The 23,293-nt window shown below is 40.1% G+C and overlaps 1 protein-coding gene across 1 annotated transcript in view; it reads left to right on the forward strand.

Annotated features, from left to right (window-relative positions):
• Positions 1-23,293, forward strand: part of iqsec1b (IQ motif and Sec7 domain ArfGEF 1b) — a 741,654-nt gene that overhangs the window by 278,916 nt on the left and 439,445 nt on the right. The window contains 1 exon segment of the mRNA XM_034167371.1: positions 1,018-1,125. Within this exon segment, the coding sequence (XP_034023262.1) occupies positions 1,018-1,125 (108 nt within the window).

The following is a 23,293-nucleotide window of genomic DNA, read 5'->3' on the forward strand; positions in this document are numbered from 1 at the left end:
TCTCGCACCATGAAAAGTCCTTAAAGCGACAGAATCACCTCAAAAATCTCTCATCAGCTGTTAAAATTTTCACTGAAGACCAGCTTAATTTTTCGAACCATGTCCACTTCGATGTGTCTCACAGGTTTAGAAAAAATTTTGATCAAACAAAGCGCCAGTCTCTCAGCAACTTCTCAGACAAAGGAATTCCGACGAGGGGCTGGACGACTCCTCCCACAAGGAGTGCTCACAGGCGAATGACGTCACCGACAGGCGTGGAAAAACTCACGCATGCGCACGAGGGTTCAAGCATGTCTGACGTAAAAACATATGAATGAAATCCATATAGTTTTTGAAAAAAATAAAAAGGACCTATACTTTACGGACAGACCTCGTATATATATATATACACATAATGGTATGGTATTAAATAAAACAGAACAGCTTGGAATAAAAGCAGAACATTCAAAAATAATAATAATATTTTCATCATCATACAAATAATTTACCACTACTACAGTGAAGGTCATTTTTGCATACAAACTGGAGGCTATCTAACAGTTATCTGCTTTGTTTGGTCGTTTCGCCGTATCTTTTCAAGATGCTCTGCTGTGTTCACACATTACATTTAGCCTGGTACATTCTGATCAGGTCTCATCTGCAGCCTCCCTCCACCCGCTGCTCCCTGCTCCTTACCTGGCACAGAGCTCTGTGTGCTGATTCAGCTCTCTGTGATAATGCATACACTGTACGAGAGCCCTCGGTCCTGATTTGAAGGCATTAAAATGCTGCAGGCCGTGGACAGAAGTAATCTCTCTTTCTGCCAAATACAACATTCAGCTCAGTGGGAAATAGCGTGCCAGTGGCTGTCTCTCTACAATTTATGCTGGAATACTAACCCGTCATCATCCATGCATCACTGTGTCTCATTTTTAATGCAACTGTACCACTTTCCTGCTCTCAGTTTCTTGATGTTCATGAAATGTGCAATATGAACTGCTTCCTGCTCCAATGTTCCTCTCGCTTTTTATGTCCCAGGCGACACGCCTCATTGCCTGTAGAAGTCTCAGAGATCCCCATAAACCTTATGGCCCCACCATGTAGAAGAAGTTACCCCTGTCGAAAATGGAAGTCTGCATCATTTGGGTAAGTCGTTTTTTTACTGGTCACCTTTGCTCCGTTACTTGCAGCATTTCCAGCTCTTTCCTTGCCAATCTGTCATTGCAATATCTTTTTGCCCTGGTGCCTGGTTGCCTCTTTTAACTTTTTTTTTTCTCCATGATATCCTCCACCTTCTGTGCAGAAGCTTATATGTGGTTTCCCCAGGCTCAGAATCTACTCAGATAAAAGTTTGGAGAAACACAGTAGGAGAGTGGACTACTTTCTGGAGAGAGCAGGCAGAACTGATCCTGTGCTGAATAACTTTTTTTTTTTTTTCCTAAAGGTCGCTTTACCTTTCACAATGGGTGCATGAAATGAGGAAAGGAGCTTTGCAAGCTGACGAGTAAAACAAGTTCAGGCAGCAAACTCGGGCACCCTGCTCAGTCACATGACATACAGCAGCACCTCCATCCTTCTCCTCCTGCTTTGTCGAAGCGTGCTGCAGTTTTGTACCGGCCTGCTCGGAAGGCAGCTGCGATGTCATTGCTGCTGGTTTGCATTTTAAACGCTACTTGAAGGATAAGTTAAATTTGAAGTTGATGCAATGAATGACGAGCTCATTGCGTTCTGGCTGTGGATGCATTTCCGCCGAGTTCATTATCGCTGCTCAACGAGGCCCTGAGAGCGAGTCGGCAAATGAGGAGAGATGAGGAGAGATGAAAACCCTGAGAGCATTGAGCGGTGGGACACAGGCTTCAAAAGCTTCACAGCAATTTCAAAGGCTTTTCTTTTTTTTTATTCTTGATGCTGCACTTGCTGGATCTATCAAGTATCCAGTGCAGAGCATGAGAGCCTTTCTAAAGGCAGGTTGCAAAAAAAATCCAAAAATGTTTCACCCGGGGGAGTGAAACGCCTAATGAGTTGTTTGTTCTCATTGTTTATTGAGTCTAATTAGATGTTCAGATGAAGAGAACGAGCAGAATGGACGCTAAACACATGTGATTATACAGTCGTAGGGTCTTGAACTGTCCCATTCTGTTATTAAGTGCTCACCAGAGAATAAGAGCACATCAATTAGGACTGCCAGGGGAGCTGTGTTCCGAATGATGTTTGGGTCAAGCTGCAACATACAGCAGGCGCTGGCTGTGTCGATTGGATAATGAATGCGATTATGTCACATCCCTGAGAAGCACAGTAAGCGACACAGTGTTTCAAGTAAAGTGACACTCCGAAGCAGCGTATCGGTGTCAGATAACACAACACACTTAATCATTGCTCTTCTTGTACCCACACAGTGTTGTTTACTAGGTGTTATTGCATCACTCTAGGCACTTTGCTTGACAGTTCAAACTGATATCCCATAATGCATTGCTTTCATGTTGTTGTAACATTTACAACAAACATTGTCAAATGCACAGCAAATATCCTAGAGTACTGTTAACAGATGTAGTATGTGTATGTCGTGTGTGTATGCTAATGCTTCTGGAGAGTATTAGCATGGCTAAAAACCTTCAGCTTCTGGGAGGCTTTGCGCCCACAGACCCCCCCAACTACACCCCTCTTAACCCCCCACCATTTTATGCATTTTTCTTTATTTGCATCTCACATGCCTGTAAAGTCTCCATCTCCAAAGTCTTCTGGAAAGTCACCATCTCATTTAGGTCCTTTCACACTTTATTATCAGTAAATGATTTGGGCAGCATTAGCATGGCTAAAACCCTTTCATGCAATTTACACACTAAATAATCACTGACTGATGTCATGTGCTGTCAAGGTGTATGCTGCATCCCACTTTAGCGTTCCCAGATTCATTGTCTGCTCAACATTTAGTATTTCCTGTTTCAGTGTAGACTGTGCTCAGAATTCCTGCAAGATCCTCTCTATTCACACAAGATCTCCTCTTTCTCTTTTCTTTTATTTATTTATTTATTTGCTTTTTTATTGAGACCAATAAAAAATTACACAAAAACCTTATGGCACAAAAACAGCATAATGAAAAACAGGTTAATATCCTCTGCTGTAGCTCGAGGAAGTGTTCAACATTTGACGTTTCCTGTTTCACTGATGGCTCAAAATTTGTCACTTCCTGTTTCAGTGTCAACTTGCCACTGAATTCCTGTGAGATCCCACAAGATATTGTCTATTTACAATCCAGGAAGTGTTCAACATTTGGCATTTTCTGTTTCACTGTGGGCTCAAAATTTGTCACTTCCTGTTTCAGTGTCAACTTGCCACTGAATTCTTGTGAGATCCCACAAGATATCATCTATTTTAGGATTAAGTATTCACTTGCTATTGGTGTCTACTGTTATCAGCTCACCTATTCATAGAACAATCCATAAAGCAAAAAAAAAAAAACATGATGGGGGACCTGTGATACCACTCCGAGCCAAAAAATAAATATATTAACTAATTAAACTCTCCATACTCAGGATGTGTGAGGGACAGGGACATGCTTTTCTGTAAATAAAATAAAATAAAATAAAAATTAAAAATCTATAGCCTTTTATTCTGTATTCGAAAGTAATCAGTCAAGCTAAATACTCACTCTCTCGTGATCGTATTTTAAGGCCCGGTCCCACTAGGGAAAGGATTAATTGCGCATGAATTGAGTATACAAATTTCGGGCATGCGTTGTCGTCTGCAACAAAATTGGTCAAGAATGACAAATGTCTCAGTATGAATTACGTATAAATATATATATATATATATATATATATAAATATATATATATATATATATATATATATATATATATATATATATATATTAATAATGTATAGTGAATGTATGACAAACAATCACAGATGTGTAACGCATGTATTGAGGAAATGGATCGGATGCATTGCGATTATCATGGAAGTATTACGGATGTATTGTGAATGCATTGCGCATGTGTTGTGGAAACAGCGGTTGTATTGCGCATGCGCGGCATCTGCATTGCGGTCATAAAAGAAGCGCACTCGGGCCTTTCGCCATCACTATTCACACCAACACCACAGCCTCTGGAGCAATTGCTGGACTTGGACAAGTTGATTGGTATGTTGTTGGATGGCAGCAACTATCACACTACATGTTTGGAGATCCATAACTACATCTGTACTTCTCCACAGCTGGACTGGCAATGACTGGCGAGTATGTCGATTTCTGCCACACTTATATAGCACTTTGGGTTTACATGAATTGTTTGTTATGCATTCGGAAATTGTCCACAAAGCAGATGTAATACAAATGCTTTATTCATGGCCACTCTGTATGGAGTCGCTACAACTTATTTTAGTTCCTGATGTGGACATGATAGGCACACTAAATATCCGTTTTACACACTGTCCCAGTCCGCTGCCAAGCTGCAATACCCCATCAGTTGTGGATATCAGCGGATAACGGCGGATATACAGCGCATAGATTAAGTATGTATTGCATATGTAAGGCGGATGTTATCTGCAACCAAAATGTTGTGCAGCTCAAAAATCCTGGCAATGGAAAAATGTGCCTCTGCGGATAATTGCGGATGTGTGCGGATGTCGGCCAACTCAGACATGCATGTTTCACAGATATTGCGGATGTTTAGCGAATATAAACCAAGTTTGTGCACAATTCATATGCAAATCTTCCTAAACACCAGTGGGACCGGGCCTTTACACACACTTTTTAATTAAAAACAATCTTCTGCCAGTGAATTCACTCAAATCAGTTGCAGCAACTAAATCTGCATGCAGCAGCGTACATCAATTATTACACCGTTGGCCAGTGCCCCTCCAACCCCTGTTCCCTAGATCTGCCACTGCTCTCTGGTATTCTAGGTGCATTTTTAGAGAAAAATAATGGCATGTTTCAGATTAGTAAAAAGATACAAATTATACTGAAATTGAAAAATATGAAGAACCAAATATTCACAAAACAATAACTCCAAGCACACGTGAATACAAAAACAGAATATGATAATCAACGATAATTCTTCATAATAAAATACAGGAGTCCTTGTGATAGTGGTAATTACATCTAGAATTACAAAAGTCATAATTATTGGTGACACGGTCTGAGGCATATTCTATTATGATTGCCTCTGTCTATTTGGACCTATATTTGTATGCATATTAAAATGTCTTCACAACACCAAATCAAATTTTGATCAAACTAGGCATGTACACTGGGCCTATAGATGAAAAGAAGCCCCCCCACTTGTCTGTTTACAGTAGTGTTCAGAATAATAGTAGTGCTATGTGACTAAAAAGATTAATCCAGGTTTTGAGTATATTTCTTATTGTTACATGGTAAACAAGGTACCAGTAGATTCAGTAGATTCTCACAAATCCAACAAGACCAAGCATTCATGATATGCACACTCTTAAGGCTATGAAATTGGGCTATTAGTAAAAAAAAAAGTAGAAAAGGGGGTGTTCACAATAATAGTAGTGTGGCATTCAGTCAGTGAGTTTGTCAGTTTTGTGGAACAAACAGATGTGAATCAGGTGTCCCCTATTTAAGGATGAAGCCAGCACCTGTTGAACATGCTTTTCTCGTTGAAAGCCTGAGGAAAATGGGACGTTCAAGACATTGTTCAGAAGATCAGCGTAGTTTGATTAAAAAGTTGATTGGAGAGGGGAAAACGTATACGCAGGTGCAAAACATTATAGGTTGTTCATCTACAATGATCTCCAATGCTTTAAAATGGACAAAAAAAAACAAAAAAAAAAACAGACACGTGCAAGAAAATGGAAAACAACCATCAAAATGGATAGAAGAATAACCAGAATGGCAAAGGCTCACCCATTGATCAGCTCCAGGATGATCAAAGACAGTGTGGAGTTACCTGTAAGTGCTGTGACAGTTAGAAGACGCCTGTGTGAAGTTAATTTATTTGCAAGAATCCCCCGCAAGTCCCTCTGTTAAATAAAAGACATGTGCAGAAGAGGTTACAATTTTCCAAAGAACACATCAACTGGACTAAAGAGAATATGGGAATATTTTGTGGACTGATGAGAGTAAAATTGTTCTTTTTGGGTCCAAGGGCTGCAGACAGTTTGTGAGACGACCCAAAAACTCTGAATTCAAGCCACAGTTCACAGTGAAGACAGTGAAGCATGGTGGTGCAAGCATCATGGTATGGGCATGTTTCTCTTACTATGGTGTTGGGCCTATATATCGCATACCAGGTATCATGGATCACTTTGGATATGTCAAAATACTTGATTCCAAACCAACAAAATTAATGCTTCACAGATGTGAAGAAATCATGAAAAACTGTGGTTATACAACTAAATACTAGTTTAGTGATTCACAGGATTGCTAAAAATGCAGTTTGAACATAATAGTTTTGAGTTTGTAGCATCAACAGCAGATGCTACTATTATTGTGAACACCCCCTTTTCTACTTTTTTTTTACTAATAGCCCAATTTCATAGCCTTAAGAGTGTGCATATCATGAATGCTTGGTCTTGTTGGATTTGTGAGAATCTACTGAATCTACTGGTACCTTGTTTCCCATGTAACAACAAGAAATATACTCAAAACATGGATTAATCTTTTTAGTCTCATAGCACTACTATTATTCTGAACACTACTGCATATCGCATTGGGATGTATCAGTGGCTCATACTGTTCAGAAGTATACTGCAAAATTTTAACAACTCTCCAGTACGTTGCTGCCCCATTTCCATCTATAACTTAATGAGAGAAGAGATAAACAACTTAGACAAAAAAGAATATAACAATGACAGTGACAATAACCCCAACAGTCACAGATGACAACAAAAACAGTGTCTAAACCCACAACACAAACGACAACAAAGAAAATCTCAAAACGCAAATAGAAATTAACAAACAAAATGTGAAGAAGAACCTATTTGATTGGGGAGGGGCTCATGATGATGACAGCAACAATAGTAATGTGCAGAATTCTACATGAGTTACGGAGTATATGAATGTACGTGTATATGCAGCCCAGTCTCATGGTTTTTTTTTTTTCGTGCTCCCATGACGAAATGAGTCATATTTTCTTGACGGAACTTTTTTAACTCACTATTCCTCATCCTCCTCCCACCCCCAACCGTAACCTTAACCGTAACCTAATCTTACTCCTTTCCCCCACCCTAACCATAACTACCCCGACCCCCCCCCCCCCCCCCACACACACACACACACACACACACACACACACTTCACTTTTAATTTCGTGCAGCCATCACAGAATGAATGAGAATGAATTTGTGCTGCTGTGATGAAAATGTGGCGCTTTACGTCACAATATCACAAACCAATAGATTAATATATATTTTGTGCTGCTGAAGCACGACTTGCCGTGAGACCAAGTTGGTATATGTGTGGAAACGCTGTGCACAGTATAGTAAATGACATGAGGTGTGCAGTATCGTGAGTCATGAATGATGTGAAGAGTTGCTTCCGTGTCATGTCTCTCCAAAACGGCAGCACCACTCCCACAGGTGTATCGGAGGAAGCAGAGCCACAAGAAACACAGCACCCATGCCCCAAGTAGAGGTTAAATGGCAATTTCATACTGGTTAGGATGAGTCAGTGATCACAGTCAGAGGTCAAGTTCAAATTTGTGGCCCCACACTAATACAAGCAGCATATATGCAATGAGAGTTTCCAGTGGACAGATGGAATTGTTGGCCATCTTGAAAATCACCACAGTGCAATCATGGAATATCCCAGTTCACCCGCTGGACCCTGTAAAGTTTTCCAAAGTAAGCACAACTGTGGTCTTCCCAGATGTATATTAATGAAACTGCAAATGATGCTTTCCTCAAGAATTATCTCATTAATAGTGTAATTTTAACATTAATATTCCTGATATTAATACTGTTCTAGGAAATTAGCACATTTCAGTGTGATACCTTGTGCTCGATATCTCTCACTGTATAATTAGGGACCAAAACACGTTGTCATTACTGGAGATTATTAATGCACAGACATCTTGGACTTGAACCGCCAGCAATGAAGAAATCAATCTCACCTAACAACCTTACAAGCAGAAGTGTTGAACAGTAAGATGAGAGCTCACTGTGCTTTCAGTTTGTGAGTTCAGCAACTGATTTTGGGAGTTCACATTAAGCAACCCAAAATCGTCCTGATGCAACCAAACATCATTGTGCACCCGGTTCATATTGATACCATTTTATGCTATGGTGCATAGCGAGTGGCTGGATTGCACAACCTACAGTACCTATGACAAACGGCTACACCGCTTTGCCTCTGAAGTGGGATGGGAGTGGCAGCCTGTCTGATCAGCATGCATGCTGTGTCAGGCCAAAGTTAGCCTCGCACCAGTCGGCCCACTGTGCCTTCTTTTCAGCTCGGTACACTTTGATGTCAGCTGGCTTACTGATGCATCCATCACCTCCCAAATCACAGCTCCACATCATTAAACTTGCCAGTGGCTCATCCTTTCTCTTCATATGATTTCTCAATCTCCGTTGCACTAACGGTTGACATTACTGTACAATCTCATCATTGCATTGAGGAAAATTCACAATCGCAGCGTGTCTGGGATCGACTTGTCTCTGCAGCCACTGAGTCTCATCACGAGTCTCGCTGCCTCCTTTCCTTCTCGGGGAAAAGCTATTGTTTTGTTTGTAATTAAAAATCATGTTCAATTTTCTGCGTAGTGCCAGAGATGAAAAAGTTGTGAATCTTTCATTGTATCTGTGTGATTGTTGAGGATTGTGATGCAGCAATCAGCACATTCAGCTGGGTAGGATTTAAAAATAACCACAATGCCTTTCAGTGTAGCGGGGGAATATTTATAGATTCTCGTGAATACTCTGCCCCAGTTACATTCATTCAAACACAAACTAGCGCTGGCAGAAATGTGTTCTTCTTCACCCGAGTGGGTGCCCTTTACCAAGCACATCATTAGAATAGTTTAATGCTCATTACAGCATGTTTTTTATTACACACTCTTATTTTATTTTACTCCCCACAGCACATATCAGTTTGGAATTCTATTGTTTGAAACTTAAGTATTTGGGAATATAATGTTGGAAGGTTTTGTGGTGTTTAGTGACCACATTGTCACTCCCTAGGTGCATACTATAGTGCACCTTCCCAGCATCATTACTGCAAATCCATGCACAGTGCCTCAGAAGGTCCATATCACGTATTACATCTTTTAAAATAATAAAACAGATAATAGCTTGTAAAATCATTTAGGGAGCACTGACTCCTATTTTGTTGAGAAAGTGCTGCACAGAGATATTTAAATAATGCATGCAATGTTTAATTAATTTGGGAAAGAAATTAACAGGTTTTGGGGAGAGGTTTTACGTCCTTTAATTCTCATGTTTAACAGTATTCCTTTTGTATTTTCAGTGGTTGATTTGCAGCCGATTAGCCTTGTGTCTGATCCTGTCATATCTCAGAAGCTAAGTAAGGTAGAGTTTATGCCCAGTTGGCCTACTCCCATTTTAATGATTCAGAAATTCCCATTTCATACCATCATATATTCCCAGTTGGCCTACTCCCAATTGGTCTATGCCCATTTTGCCACCCTGCTATATTTCATTTATTTCCATTGTGTCTACTCCTAAGTTATGGACCAAATTTATTTCACTTATCTTCCGGTGTATATGACAAATTTTTAATATTTGTTAATATTACAAATGATGCCTTGTTCCTAGGTTCCCTAAACCTAACCTTTGACAATTATTTCTTGAGCTGTCTTTTATATTTATATAACATGGGAATGTACATAATATGTAGTAGATGGTATGGGAATACTAATCAGTATGAAAGTAGAGGAAATGGGAGCAGATGAAATGGGAGTAGGCCAACTGGGACATTAACCAGAGTAGAACCTGCTTGTGACTTGGATGGGACAGTTGTGTCAGAAAGGGCATCCGTGTGAAACTTCTATGAAATCAAAATGCAGTTCTGTATTGAATGTGCTGTGGCTACCATTAATAAAAATGGGGCCAGCCCAAAGACAAACAACAACTGTAAGCGTTTCATTCAAGTTGTCAGGTATATATATATATATATATATATATATATATATATATATATATATATATATATATATATATATATATATATATATATATCTGGTGGTGGGCCGTTATCCGCGTTAACGTGCTGCGATAATGTGAGACTCTTATCGGGCGATATAAAAAATATTGCCGTTAATCTATTATCAAAGTTGGGCTGGGAGCTGGGTCTGTGCCTCGAAGCTTCGTTTAACGTTGTAGTACATATGCCAGGCCTGTGTGTGGCACTGTAATGTCCCCAGAAAAACAAACAGAAGAAGAAGTAGAGCAAGCGCTAATCAAATTAGCACAAAAGCTACAGCTTTCCAACACAACAAACAGGGAAATAAAGCCTTTAGGAAAAAGGCGGTCCACACTGATCATCTAAAATAGCATACTGTCCATTTAAAGCAAAGCAGTGTGTTTGTTTTGTTTTGTTTTTTTAAACACAGTTTCGTCTGCTGACCGCTCTGGCGGCCGGCTGCTGCCTCTCTCTGCCCGGTGTGAGCGGCTCAGCACTGCCAGCTCCGTCCCGGCCACATACAGTTTCTGGAAGAAGTCCACTCTTTCTTCTGGGTGACAGTATTACTTAGGTAGCACGCATATTCTGAATGAGCCATTTTAATCTAGATTAATCTAGATTAATTTCAAGATTTCAGTGAGATTAATCTAGATTTTAAAAAAAATCTATGCCCACCACTAATATATATATAAATTAAAATAATGAATGTTTATGATGGCACACGTTCAATGAGGCATCAGCTGAGTTGAATGAAACATTCCATCTTTCATCAAATTAAAATATTCTTTCCATTTATTATTTGTTTTATATGACAAATATATCCATATCATATGAAATCTGACTGACAGCAGGTGGCAGAGTAGGCTGTGTCTGATCAGTAGTCCACTCCAGCCAACAGGCGATCTGACACATTACTATGCAGAGAGACAGCCCTCAGGATACACATCTGCTTTCCTAAATCTAGTGAAAAAGAGCTTCTGTGGCCACTTAACATGTCCTCATGAACATTGCAGTGACTGGATTTCTCCTCCTCACATGATGGAAGCATTTTTCTAAAAAGTTAATGGAGCTGTGCAACAGAGCAAAACGTGTGGGAGAAAAATGCACAGTAAATAGTCAAAAAATACATGCAAGTGATGTCACCCATACAATGGAACAAATAATGAATGTCAGATGACATAGAATCCAACAATAAAATGGAGGTCATAATAAGGTTTGATGGCAGGTATGTGGTATCATATTCAAGAAGACCTGAGGCTGTAATTGCTGCCAAAGGTGCATCAGCAAAAGATGAATGGAGATATTTTTTGGATGAGGACAGTCTCTCATAGTGATAATAATATACGAGGTCTATTAGAAAAGTATCCTACCTTTTTATTTTTTAAAAAAACTATATGGATTTGAATGACGTGCGATTACACCAATCATGCTTGAACCCTCGTGCGCATGCGTTAGTTTTTTCACGCGTGTCGGTGACGTCATTTCCCTGTGGGCAGGCCTTGAGTGAGATGTGGTTCAGCCCTCTCAGCTGAATTCCTTTGTTTCACACGCTGCTCGAGACGGCGCGCGTTGCTTTATCAAAATTTTTTCTGGACCTGTGAGGAATATCCGAGTGGACACTATTCGAGAAATTAAGCTGGTTTTCGGTGAAAAGTTTAACGGCTGATGAGAGATTATGGGGTGTTTCTGTCGGTGTAAGGACTTCCCACGGAGCGGGATGTCCTGCAGCGCTTCCAGGCGCCGTCGTCGGCCTGTTTCGACCTGAAAACATTTAAGGCTTAATTCACCCAGGACGTCGTGAGAGAACAGAGAAGATTCAGAAGAGGCCGGCATGAGGACTTTATGCGGACATTCCACTGTTTAAGGACATTTTTTAATGAAAGACGTGCGCGCAAATTCGCCGAGTCGTTTCCGTGACGACTCAGCAAATCTGTGTGCGCCGCGACAGGAAAAACACCTCTGTGTTGAAGACCATTTGTAAAATTCAGGCGGCTTTTGATGGCTTTCAACAAGTGAGTAACTGAGAAATTGTTTAACAGCTTGGGCATGTTCCAACTTGCCCGTTAAGGTTTCCAACGGAGGTGTTTTTCCTGTCGCGACCCCCCGCAGTCGGGTCCGGCCCGACATGCGACTCTGCCCGCACGTTCTTTCATTACAAAATGTCCGTTAACAATGGAATGTCCGAATAAACTCCTCATGCCGACTTCTTCTGAAAGTTTTCTGTTCTCTGATGACTTCCTGGGTCAACAGAGCCTGAAATGTGGAAGTTTTCAACTTGAAATGGTGAGACGCTGCCGCCAGGCGCCGTGGGCCGTCCTTACGGCGACACTACCAGACCAAAATCTCTCATCAGCCGTTAAAATTTTTACCGAAAACCAGCTGAATTTATCGAATGGTGTCCACTCAGTTGTGCCTTACAGTTTTGAAAAAATTTTGATCAAACAAAGCAGCAGTCTCTGAGCCATTCCTAAACAATGAAAAATCGACGAGAGGGTGGGCGACTCCTCACTCAAAGACTGCCCACAGGCGAATGACGTAACCGACAGGCGTGAAAAAAACTCTTGCATGCCCACGAGGGTTCAAGCATGTCTGATGTAATCACACGTGATTCAAATTCATATGGTTTTTGAAAAAAATAATAAGGTCGGATACTTTTCTAATAGACCTCGTATACAGATATGCTGATTGCAACCTGTAAATTATGCAGTTAAAGTGTCTTATATGTGAAAGGAGCAGCAGTGGCCTTGATGGCCACCAGGTGTCTGCTTTTGAAATAAAAAAAAAATTTCAAGCTACATGTAACATTTACCACACTTGACCTGATTCCCACCATGCATGTGATGATCGGATTGAGTCATGCCACAAACCCAGTCATGTCCACCAGGAGACAGACAGGTCCATTGTACAACCCCAATTCCAATGTATATTCCAATGTTGTATATTATGTAAACAAAGCACAGCTGCTTTTTTAGCTTGATCATCTATGGTGCATCCAGGAAGTATTCACAGAGTATTCACATTTTTTTTTATGTTACAGCCTTATTCCAAAATGGATGAAATTCATTTTTTTTCCTCAAATGTCTACACACAATACCCCATAATGACAATGTCAAAAATGTTTTTAGAGATGTTTGCAAATTTTTAAAAAATTAAAAACTAAGAAATCACATATACATAAGTATCCACAGAAACAGGATACACCTGAGCTCAAAATTGAGCTCAGGTGTATCCTGTTTCCACTGATCATACTTGACATGTTTCTACAGCTTAATTGGAGTCAACCTGGGGTAAATTCAATTGATTGGACATGATTTGGAAAGGCACACACACCTGTCTACATATAAGGTCCCACAGTTGACAGTGCATGTCAGAGCACAAACCAAGCATGAATTCAAAGGAATTGTGTGTAGACCTCTGAGATGGGATTGTCTCAAATCTAGGGGAGGGTGCAAAACATTTCTTCTGCTTTGAAAGTACCAATAAGCACAGTGGGCTCCATCATCCGTAAACGGAAGCAGTTCCAGAGCGCTCTTGACCTCAGACTGGCGCGACAGTTCATCTTTCAGCAGGACAATGATCCTAACTATACAGCCAAGATATCAAAGGAGTGGCTTCAGGGCAACTCTGTGAATGTCCTTGAGTGGCCCAGCCAGAGCCCAGACCTCTGGAGAGATCTGAAAATGGCTCTGCATTTGAGAGGGACTGCTAAAAGGAATGGGCAAAACTGCCCAACGATAGGTGTGTCAAGCTTGTAGCATCATATTCAAGAAGACCTGAGGCTTTAATTGCTGCCAAAGATGCATCAAAAAAGTATTGAGCAAAGGGTGTGAATACTTGTGGACACATAATTTATATATATATATATATATATATATATATATATATATATATATATATATATATATATATATATATATATATAATAAATTTGCAAAAATGAAAAAAAAATGTTGTCATTATGGGGTGTTGTTAGTAGAATTTTGAGGGAAAAAATGGAATTTAATCTATTTTGGAACAAGGCTGTACCATAAAATGTGGAAAAAGTGAAGTGTTGTGAATACTTTCCGGATGCACGGTACATCAAATCTAAGCAGTGATGGTCTTGTTTGTCCCCATCATATGTTTTTTTTGTTTTGTTTTGTTTTTAGAAATTTGGCAAGTTAACGACCACAGCATTTATTGCTTTTGTTTATGTCTATGACATAGGCCTTGGACAAGTTTGAAGATGGCTAACATTGCCCTATTCTAAGTGGTCAAAAGGCCATATTCTTTCTACACTCTTTCTTTTATTACATGCTTATACTGCTGAGTGTACTTTAGTAATGTGTTCTTTTTTTTACATGCACACTACTGAATTATTGTCTCACGGCCACAGTAGATCTTGGTCAAACCCTTTATTGCGAGGTGAGCCAGCTGTCAAGCCTCGGCTGCACGCTCAGCTAAGCCCTGATCGAGACCACCCACTCAACTCCAGCAATGCCTAAAATTGCATTCTGCACAACGCTGTGCTTAGACAACAGCAGGTTATCTCCTCACACTGAGCCGCAAATGGAACAATAAGACAAAAAAAGATGAAGTTGGATCACAGATAATGACTGTTGTAGCTCAAGAAAAAAAAGCCCACCTTGTTTGTGCTGTTCATTAAAGAGAAACTAATGAGCACTCGTAATTTACACTAATGGGTTTGTTTATTTATCCCAATTATTGGCTCCTTGTCTGCTAATTTCCAAAAGTGTAGTCTCCTGACTATGTCGGATCTCCTTCATGTACAAAATACAAGAACCAGGCAGAATTATGCTGCAACATCTGGGCAAAGCTGCCAACAATGAAAGGGAGGCAGAGGAGAAAGAGCACTAATTCATCACTGTTAAAGGTCGGGTAATAGGTCCGTGCCGGCGGCTATCATAGTCCTGCCGTCTCCAAAAGGCAGTTAATTAACTTTCCATGGGCGCAGAGAGCACACAGGAGTATCTGTGAACCATTCCAGCAGCGCTGGATATGTGAGGTTGGAACCCAATTCCTGTTGGGAAGCAGAACTAACCATTAGGAACCACACGGAGACTGTCTACAGGACAGATCATTGCACAATCAGTTTAAATCTGGATCGCACAGTCAATATCCAGATAATTTGCATAATGGTTCCTTCAGCTTCCCTCTGTGCCTGCTTTAAAAGTTTAAAATATTGAGTTTTGCAGGGAAACTACTTTATGCTTACTTTTTCAAATCCTCAGGAGTTTGCATCAGAGTTTCAGCTCTCAGCAACTGCACTCTAAAATGCTAAAATACCCTCGCCCATATGAATATACAACCCCAGTTCCAATGAAGCTGGGACATTGTGTAAAATGTAAATAAAAACAGAATACAATGATTTGCAAATTCTCTTCAACCTATATTCAACTGAATACACCACAAAGACAAGATATTTAATGTTCAAACTGATAAACCTTATTGTTTTTGTGCAAATATTTGCTCATTTTGAAATGGATACCTGCAACAACTTTCAAAAAAGCTGGGACAGTGGTATGTTTACCACTGTGCTACATCACCTTTCCTTCTAACAAAACTCAATAAGTGTTTGGGAACTGGCAGGACGTCCATGATTTCCAAAAACAATTTGAAATGTGGACTCATCAGACCACAGCACACTTTTCCACTTTGTGTCTGTCCATTTCAAATGAGCTCGGGCCCAGAGAAGGCAGTGGCATTTCTGGATGTTGTTGATGTATGGCTTTCGCTTTGCATGGTAGAGTTTTAACTTGCACTTGTAGATGTAGCGACGAACTGTGTTAACTGACAATGGTTTTCTGAAGTGTTCCTGAGCCCACATGATAAGATCGTTTACACAATGATGCTGGTTTTTAATGCAGTGCCGCCTCAGGGATCGAAGGTCACGGGCATTCAGTGTTGGTTTTCGGACTTGTGTGTAGAAAGTTCTCCAGATTCTCTGAATCTTGATTATATTTTGGAGTGCAGATGATGGAATATCTAAATTCCTTGCAATTGAACGTTGAGAAACATTGTTCTTAAATTCTTGGACTGTTTTTTCATGCAGTTGTTCACAAGGTGGTGATCCTCGACCCATCTTTGCTTGTGAACAACTGAGCCTTTTGGGGATTCTCCTTTTATACTCAATCATGACACTCACCTGTTTCCAGTTAGGTGTTCTTTGAGCATTCATCAACTTTTCCAGTCTTTTGTTGCCCGCCCCAACTTTTTTGAAAAGTGTTGCAGGCATCCATTTCAAAATGAGCAAATATTTGCACAAAAACAAAAAAGTCTAGCAGTTTGAACATTAAATATCTTGTTTTTGTGGTGTATTCAGTTGAATATAGGTTGAAGAGGATTTGCAAATCATTGTATTCTGTTTTTATTTACATTTTAGACCATAGGTGTCAAACTGATTCCAGAAAGGGCCAAGAGGGTGCAGGTTTTTTTTTTTTTTTTGTAGCCACCAACTCCACCAGGTGATTTTACTGATTAACATCACTTTGAGCAGATGGGAAGAGTTCATCAGTGAAATCACCTGGTGGAGTTGGTGGCTACAAAGAAAACCAGCACCCTCTTGGCCCTTTCTGGAATCAGTTTGACACCTATGTTTTAGACAATGTCCCAACTTCATTGGAATTGGGGTTGTAAAAATAGGAAACAGAATGTGACCTTCTGACTTCTTAAAATAGGTCAAGGTTAGCCGTCTTTGAACTTCTCCAAGGTCTGTGTCCCAAGAATGTTCCATGTGAATTTGAAGACAGGACTGGACTTATGCAGAGCACAGACACATGGACGGACGCAAGGCCTTCACAATACCCGATGGACATACTTAATAATGTAAAAAGGCTTCATGTGGTTACTGGGTACAACTTAAATTGAATCATATTTTCAACATGGAAAAGAGCAAAACAGTTCTTTTCCATGTTCTTTTCCAGTTCTTATTGGTACAAAATTGTTCACAGTTTGAAATATAATGCAAGGCTAAAGTACCTTTGGCCATATGAACATTGTGTTCTTTATCATTTGCAGTTGTTTAATTAATTAATTAATTAAGATCCTCTTGTCTTACGTACACTTTGTACATACTCAATAAAGCCTGTCAATCAATCAAAGATTTACGTTTTAAGAGCAGAAGCTGTGCAAATCAAGTAAAATTTGTATATCACCATCTGTGCATTTGCAGGTGTTAATGAGACAAATGTAATTCCATTAAAAGTTAGCTTTGAGTTAGTGGAAGTTAGCATGAACTTGAACATCTGCAAAATGCCTTGTAAATGACTCCAGAGGTGTTATCAGGTTACATAAACAGTGTTTTTAGTTTTATAAGTGTTTATTGTTCACTAGCTTTTACATAGAATGACAAAGAGGTTATATTTACACACAAATAAAACAGAGTTTTGCAGCTAGCTACCAGCCTGTGATGTCACCATGCTAACATCCCCAAAATGGCTTGTAAGTAAGTTCAGAAGTGTTATTAGCTTCCAAAAGCAGAATTTTCACTTTTAGAAGTCTTTATTTCTCACAAGCGTTTACATAATATTTGAGAAATTTGTATATAAACACACAAAACAAAGTGATTTTGGAGAAACCAGCCACTGATGTCACAGTGCAGCTCTTCTCTGATTGGCTGTCATGCCCACCACTCAAAAAGAAAACTGAACAGATTGTAACAGAATGTGACTTTTTAACCTCTTGAAATACCTCCTAATAGGCCAAAATTAGCCATCTTTGAACTTGTCCAAGGTCTGTGTCCCAAGAATGTTTCCTGTAAATTTGACTCTGGGAGTAGAAGGACTGGACTTATACTGTGCACAGACAGACATACAGACAGACAGACGGATGGACAGATTTAAAGCGTTTGCAATACCAGATAGCCATATTTAATGGCCTCAGGTAAAAATCAGCTGGCCACAGGTTAACAGTGGTTTTAAAATAGACAATTTGATTGTAAAACTGGAATTCTATCCATCCATTTTCTTTACCCTCTTAGGGGTCATAGGGCAGGAGGCAGGATAAACCCTGGACAGGATGCCAGTCTGTTGCAGGACCACAAATACACAGACAAACACATTCACACCCGCACGCACACCTACGGACAGTTTTAAAAATATCCAGTTCACTTAACCTACATGTCTTTGGAAAGTGGAGGAAGCCAGGGCACCCGGAGTGAAGCCACACAAACACAGGGAGAACATGCAAAATCCACACAGAAAGACCAGAGGTGGGAAGTGATCCCAGAGCCTTCTTACTGTGAGGCAACAGTGCTAACCACTAATCCACAGTGCCGCCAAAACCGGAACTGCAACATGTAATTTATGTTGATGTAATTCACATAAATTAAATACATTTTTAAAAAGAAATTTACGAAGTGATGAAACCATTTGAATGGATATTTCTGAGTAGAATGGAGGTAAAATAAAGAAGTAAAAAAAAAAAAAAAAAAAACAATCAAATACGCTAGCTACCAAATAACATCAACATGGTGCTGACAGAAATTGGGCTACTGCTGGGTGAAGAAGAAGAGGAAGAGAATGTGTCCACAGACAGTGGGAGAAGAGAAAAACTAGAAGAGTGAGTGAGAGTCGGGACTTTGAATGTTGGCAGTATGACTAGTAAAGAAAGAGAGCTGGCTGATATGATGGAAAGCAGAAAGGTAGACATATTATGTGTGCCAGAGACCAAGTGTAAGGGAAGTAAGAGCAGGAGCATAGGCAGTGGGTTTAAGTTGTTGTATCTTGGTGTGGATATGAAGAGAAATGGTGTTGGGGTCATTTTAAAGAAGAGGTATGTTAAGAGTGTGTTGGAGGTTAAGCAAGTGCCCAACAGGGTGATGGGTATGAAGTTGGAAATTGAAGGGGTGATGATGAATATCATCAGTGCATATGCCCCACAGGTGGGTTGCGAGATAAAAGAACAATTTTGGAGTGAGTGATGAGGTGGTGGAGAGTGTGCCCAAGCATGAAAGAGTGGTGATAGGAGCGGACTTCAGTGGGCATGTTGGCGAAGGGAACAGAGGTGATGGGGAAGTAATGGGTAGATATGGTATATCAAGGACAGGAATGCGGAAAGACAGATGCACAGTAAAACCACCAGTGTTAAATTAACACTGACAGTGAACATATGGTCCTACTGTGACCAGAGTAGGACCATATGTACACTGGTATTTACGCTGGTGATTTTACTGTGTGGTAGTTGATTTTGCCAAAAGGATGAAGTGGCTGTGGTGAATACCTACTTTAAGAAAAGGGAGTAGCACTGGGTGACATATAAAAGTGGAGGAAGGTGGACAAAGGTGGACTACATTCTTTGTAGGAGATGCAAGCTAAAAGAAATTGGAAACTGTAAGGTGGTGGCAGGAGAGAGTGTAGCCAGACAACATAGGATGGTGATTTGTAGGATGACTTTAAAGACTGAATGATGTGACAAGAGTAAATCAGGAAGTACAAGAGATTAGTATAGATGAAGTGAGGGCAGCAATGAAGAGGATGAAGAGTGGAAAGGCAGTTGGTCCAGATGACATTCCAGTGGAGGCATGGAAATGTCGAGGAGAGATGGCAGTGGAGTTTCTAACCACATTGTTTAATAAACTCTTTGAAAGTGAGACGATGCCTAAGGAGTGGAGACAAAATGTGCTAGTTCCTATTTTTAAGAACAAGGGTGTGCAGAGCTGCAGTAACTACAAAGGCTTAAAGTTGATCAGCAAAAGCATGAAGTTATGGGAAAGAGTAGTAGAAGCTAGGCTTAGAAAACAGGTGAAGATCTGTGAGCAGCTATGGTTTCATGCCAAGAAAGAGCACTACAGATGCAATGTTTGCTCTGAGAATACTGATGGAGAGTATAAAGAAGGCCATAAGGAGTTACATTATGTATTTGTGGAGTTTTGATAAAGCTTATGACAGGGTGCCAAGAGAGGAGTTGTGGTATTGTATGAGGAAGTCTGGAGTGGCAGAGAAGTATGTGAGAGTAGTGCAGGACATATACAAGGATAGTGTGCCAGTGGTGAGATATGCAGTCGGAATGACAGTCTCATTCAAGGTGGAGGTGGGATTACACCAAGGATCAGCTCTGAGTCCTTTCTTGTTTGCAATGGTGATAGACAGGTTGACTGATGAGATCAGACAGGAGTCTCATGGACTATAGAGGTTTATAGATGTGTTGAAAAGGGACATGCAGGTTGTTGGTGTGACAGGAAGATACAAAGGATAGGATGAGATAGAAATGATTGATCTGCTGTGGTGACCCCTAATGGGAGCAGCCAGAAGAAGAACAAGAAGCAGAATGAAGCAGGAGCACTGGCGTAGTCCCCTCCTCCCCCCATACAAGAGATGTCCAGCACCCTGTCCATGTGTGCACAAACGATTGGAGCCTTAAACTTATTTCCAGTGTGGTCCTCAATAATAATAAAATAAAAGAATAAAGCTGGAGCACTGATATAGTCCTCAACTTCTGCACAAGTGATGTACAGCATGCTGTCCATGCATGGACAGCCAGGTCGAGGCTGCTGGACTTTATCAACCACTTCCAGAAGCATAGTTCCTCTCCGATCACATAAAAGTGTGTCATCAACCCCTCACAAGTTGTTTCACTTATTTTGCATGTTCTAAGTTGTGAAGACTAAATTCAGAAGGGTTTGCACAAATTGTTTTAACTGTTCAAAAATAAAGCAACACCTGAATGATGCTCCGCGACTCACATGAGGTGATGGTGAACCTCTGCAAAAGTCACACAACATTCACAGAATCCCTCAGATGCCGGTCACAAGCTGTTGCACCCCAGGGAGATACTACCCTAGCATTCATTCTCCGCTGCAGGTGGAGGTAAAGATGAATAGTGTGACAGCTCCTAAATTGTGAGGCAGAATACTGTGAGTGCCATGCAAAGTGGTGACAAAATGAATGCATTCATCAGGAATGTGTTCTGGCTCTGACACTGTTCAGTGCTTGCATAGACTGGGTTTTAGTCAGTGGTGTCAAAAGTACACACATTTGTTACTTAAGTACAAGTATAGATACTGCAGTTTAAAAACACTCTGGTAAAAGTTGAAGTATCAACTTGACCTCTTTACTCAAGTAAAAGTGAAAAAGTATGTGCTAGAAAACCTACTTAAAGTATAAAAGTATAAAGTAACCTTTAAAAAAAAAAAAAAGGTAGATGCCACTATATGAATTGAAAGCTTAATTTAAAAACTGATTTGTTCTACATGTGGCCCAAGACCCAAAACCCAAAATTACCCCCCAACACCACCTGCATGAAAATGTTTCAATTCTAGAAGCTCTGAAATGCAATCTGGGACTATTCCAGACAATAAACTGCAGTGAGTGCAGCATCCATTTAGTGAGAAAAAAAAAACAACTTTCCTTATTCAAATTCATTCCAGTAGTATTCTGCTCTTACTAGGATGCAGCAGTTTTCTAGTTTGGCAGATAGTTCTGGAGGAAATCACTGAAGAAATTAGCACATTGAAAATATGGTTTGACCAAAACAAACTGTCATTAAACTTAAATAAAACAGGGATGAAATGGAGGTGTAAGAGTCACTAGGTGTTCACAGGAAACACTTATTTATGTATGTATGTATTTATGTATGTTCATTGTTAGTTGCTTTTATATTTTATTTTCTGTTGTGTTTCTATTCAGGTTCTTTTAGTCTCTTTCTCTGAAATTGTATATAATAATCATTAGATTATTAATATATAAACCAAAATAAATTTAAGAAATATTACAATTTGAAAACAAATGCACCCGAACGTGAAGACAGCTGGAACTGCTTCATGCTAACTTTTAACATTGAAAATGCCATAGACATGCTAATGCATTAGCATCGCTCCCGTTTTTAAGTTATAAACTACATCTATCAACTGTTTCAGAAGACCATAACAGGTCGGTTTAACATAGAAAAGGTAAATAATACTCACAGAAGTATGCTCTTTAGGGTTTTAGTGGGGGAAAATTAAGCGAAAGAAAGAAAGAATAAACTAAACAATAGGTCGAAGCATTGCTTCAATCTGCGAACCACTGCTTCGATTGGTTCAAAATCCATTCCTTTATCTTCATTGATCCATGTTTCTGATATAGCAATTATGTTAAATATTTTTTTAAATTGACTTAAATATTCTTTAATGTTGTTAAAGTTTGCATACAGACTTCTGCTGTTGAAATGGATTATTGATAATTTGTTATCCGTTTTAATGATCCGATTAAACTGTTCATCTGTATAATAGCAACAACTGTCATTGAGATTTGAGAAGAAATTATTGTCCGGGTCTATATCGTGCTCCAAGTCCAGTACATTGTGGTCTGTGTATTTAAATGTTCTCAGTTCTAGTTTTCCATGATCAGCAATCCTTTGAGTTATATCCTTCTTGTCTCCAGATGTAGATGATGTAGTAGATGAATAGGTTCCTCTGGTCTGTGTCATGGTGTTGTGATGTGTTTGTGTCCTCATACCTTATTGGTCATATTTGTCCAGTTCCTCGATGTTCCTGATTACCATAACCTTCACTTGTTCTGGTGTTCCGTTCAGTTTGATGAATGTTTTGCAGTTGGATGTCCATGTCTGTCGAATTTTTCCCTGCTTTTTTAAGAGACGAGCTTTCCTGGCAATGTCTGCATTTCTTTTGGTCAGATGTTCACTGATGAATACGTTTGTTCCTTTGAGTTTCCGTTCCTGTTTTGCCATTTTATGTTTTCTGTTGACAAACCTCATTATAACAGCTCGCTTGTCTCCATCCTCTCTCCTGGGCAGGGGGTGGCACGCTTCAATGTTATTACAGTCCATTTGAATACCTTTAGATTGCATGAAGTCAGCCACCTGTTGTTCCACTGAGTTGGCCTCCTGCTCACTGGCCTCCCCTCCGCTGTCTTCTGACACCGCCCGTGCTTAGGATCGAGGTTTAACATGAATTCCTGTAATAATAACGTCGTTCATCCTTGTGTACTGTTCCAACTCCGCAACACGGTTCTCCAGGTGCACCAGACGCCGGTCTTTCTCAGCATTCTGGATCCGGAGAGCCTTCACTTCTTCCACCAGCTCCATAATGGATTTCTGCTGCATTTTAACAACAGAGATTTCCTCAGACAAAAAGTCCAGGGACTTCTTGATATCGTCTCCCTCCTCCGCCGTCAGTGCCTTCTTCGGACCCATGGTCAGATAACTCCGCGCTGGCACCTCGGTAAAGCCGTGCCGGTGGAACTGCGCTGGCGCCTCGGGCTTCAGGTGG

This window comes from Thalassophryne amazonica, chromosome 3 (genome assembly GCF_902500255.1).
Source record: "Thalassophryne amazonica chromosome 3, fThaAma1.1, whole genome shotgun sequence".
NCBI lineage: Eukaryota > Metazoa > Chordata > Actinopteri > Batrachoidiformes > Batrachoididae > Thalassophryne > Thalassophryne amazonica.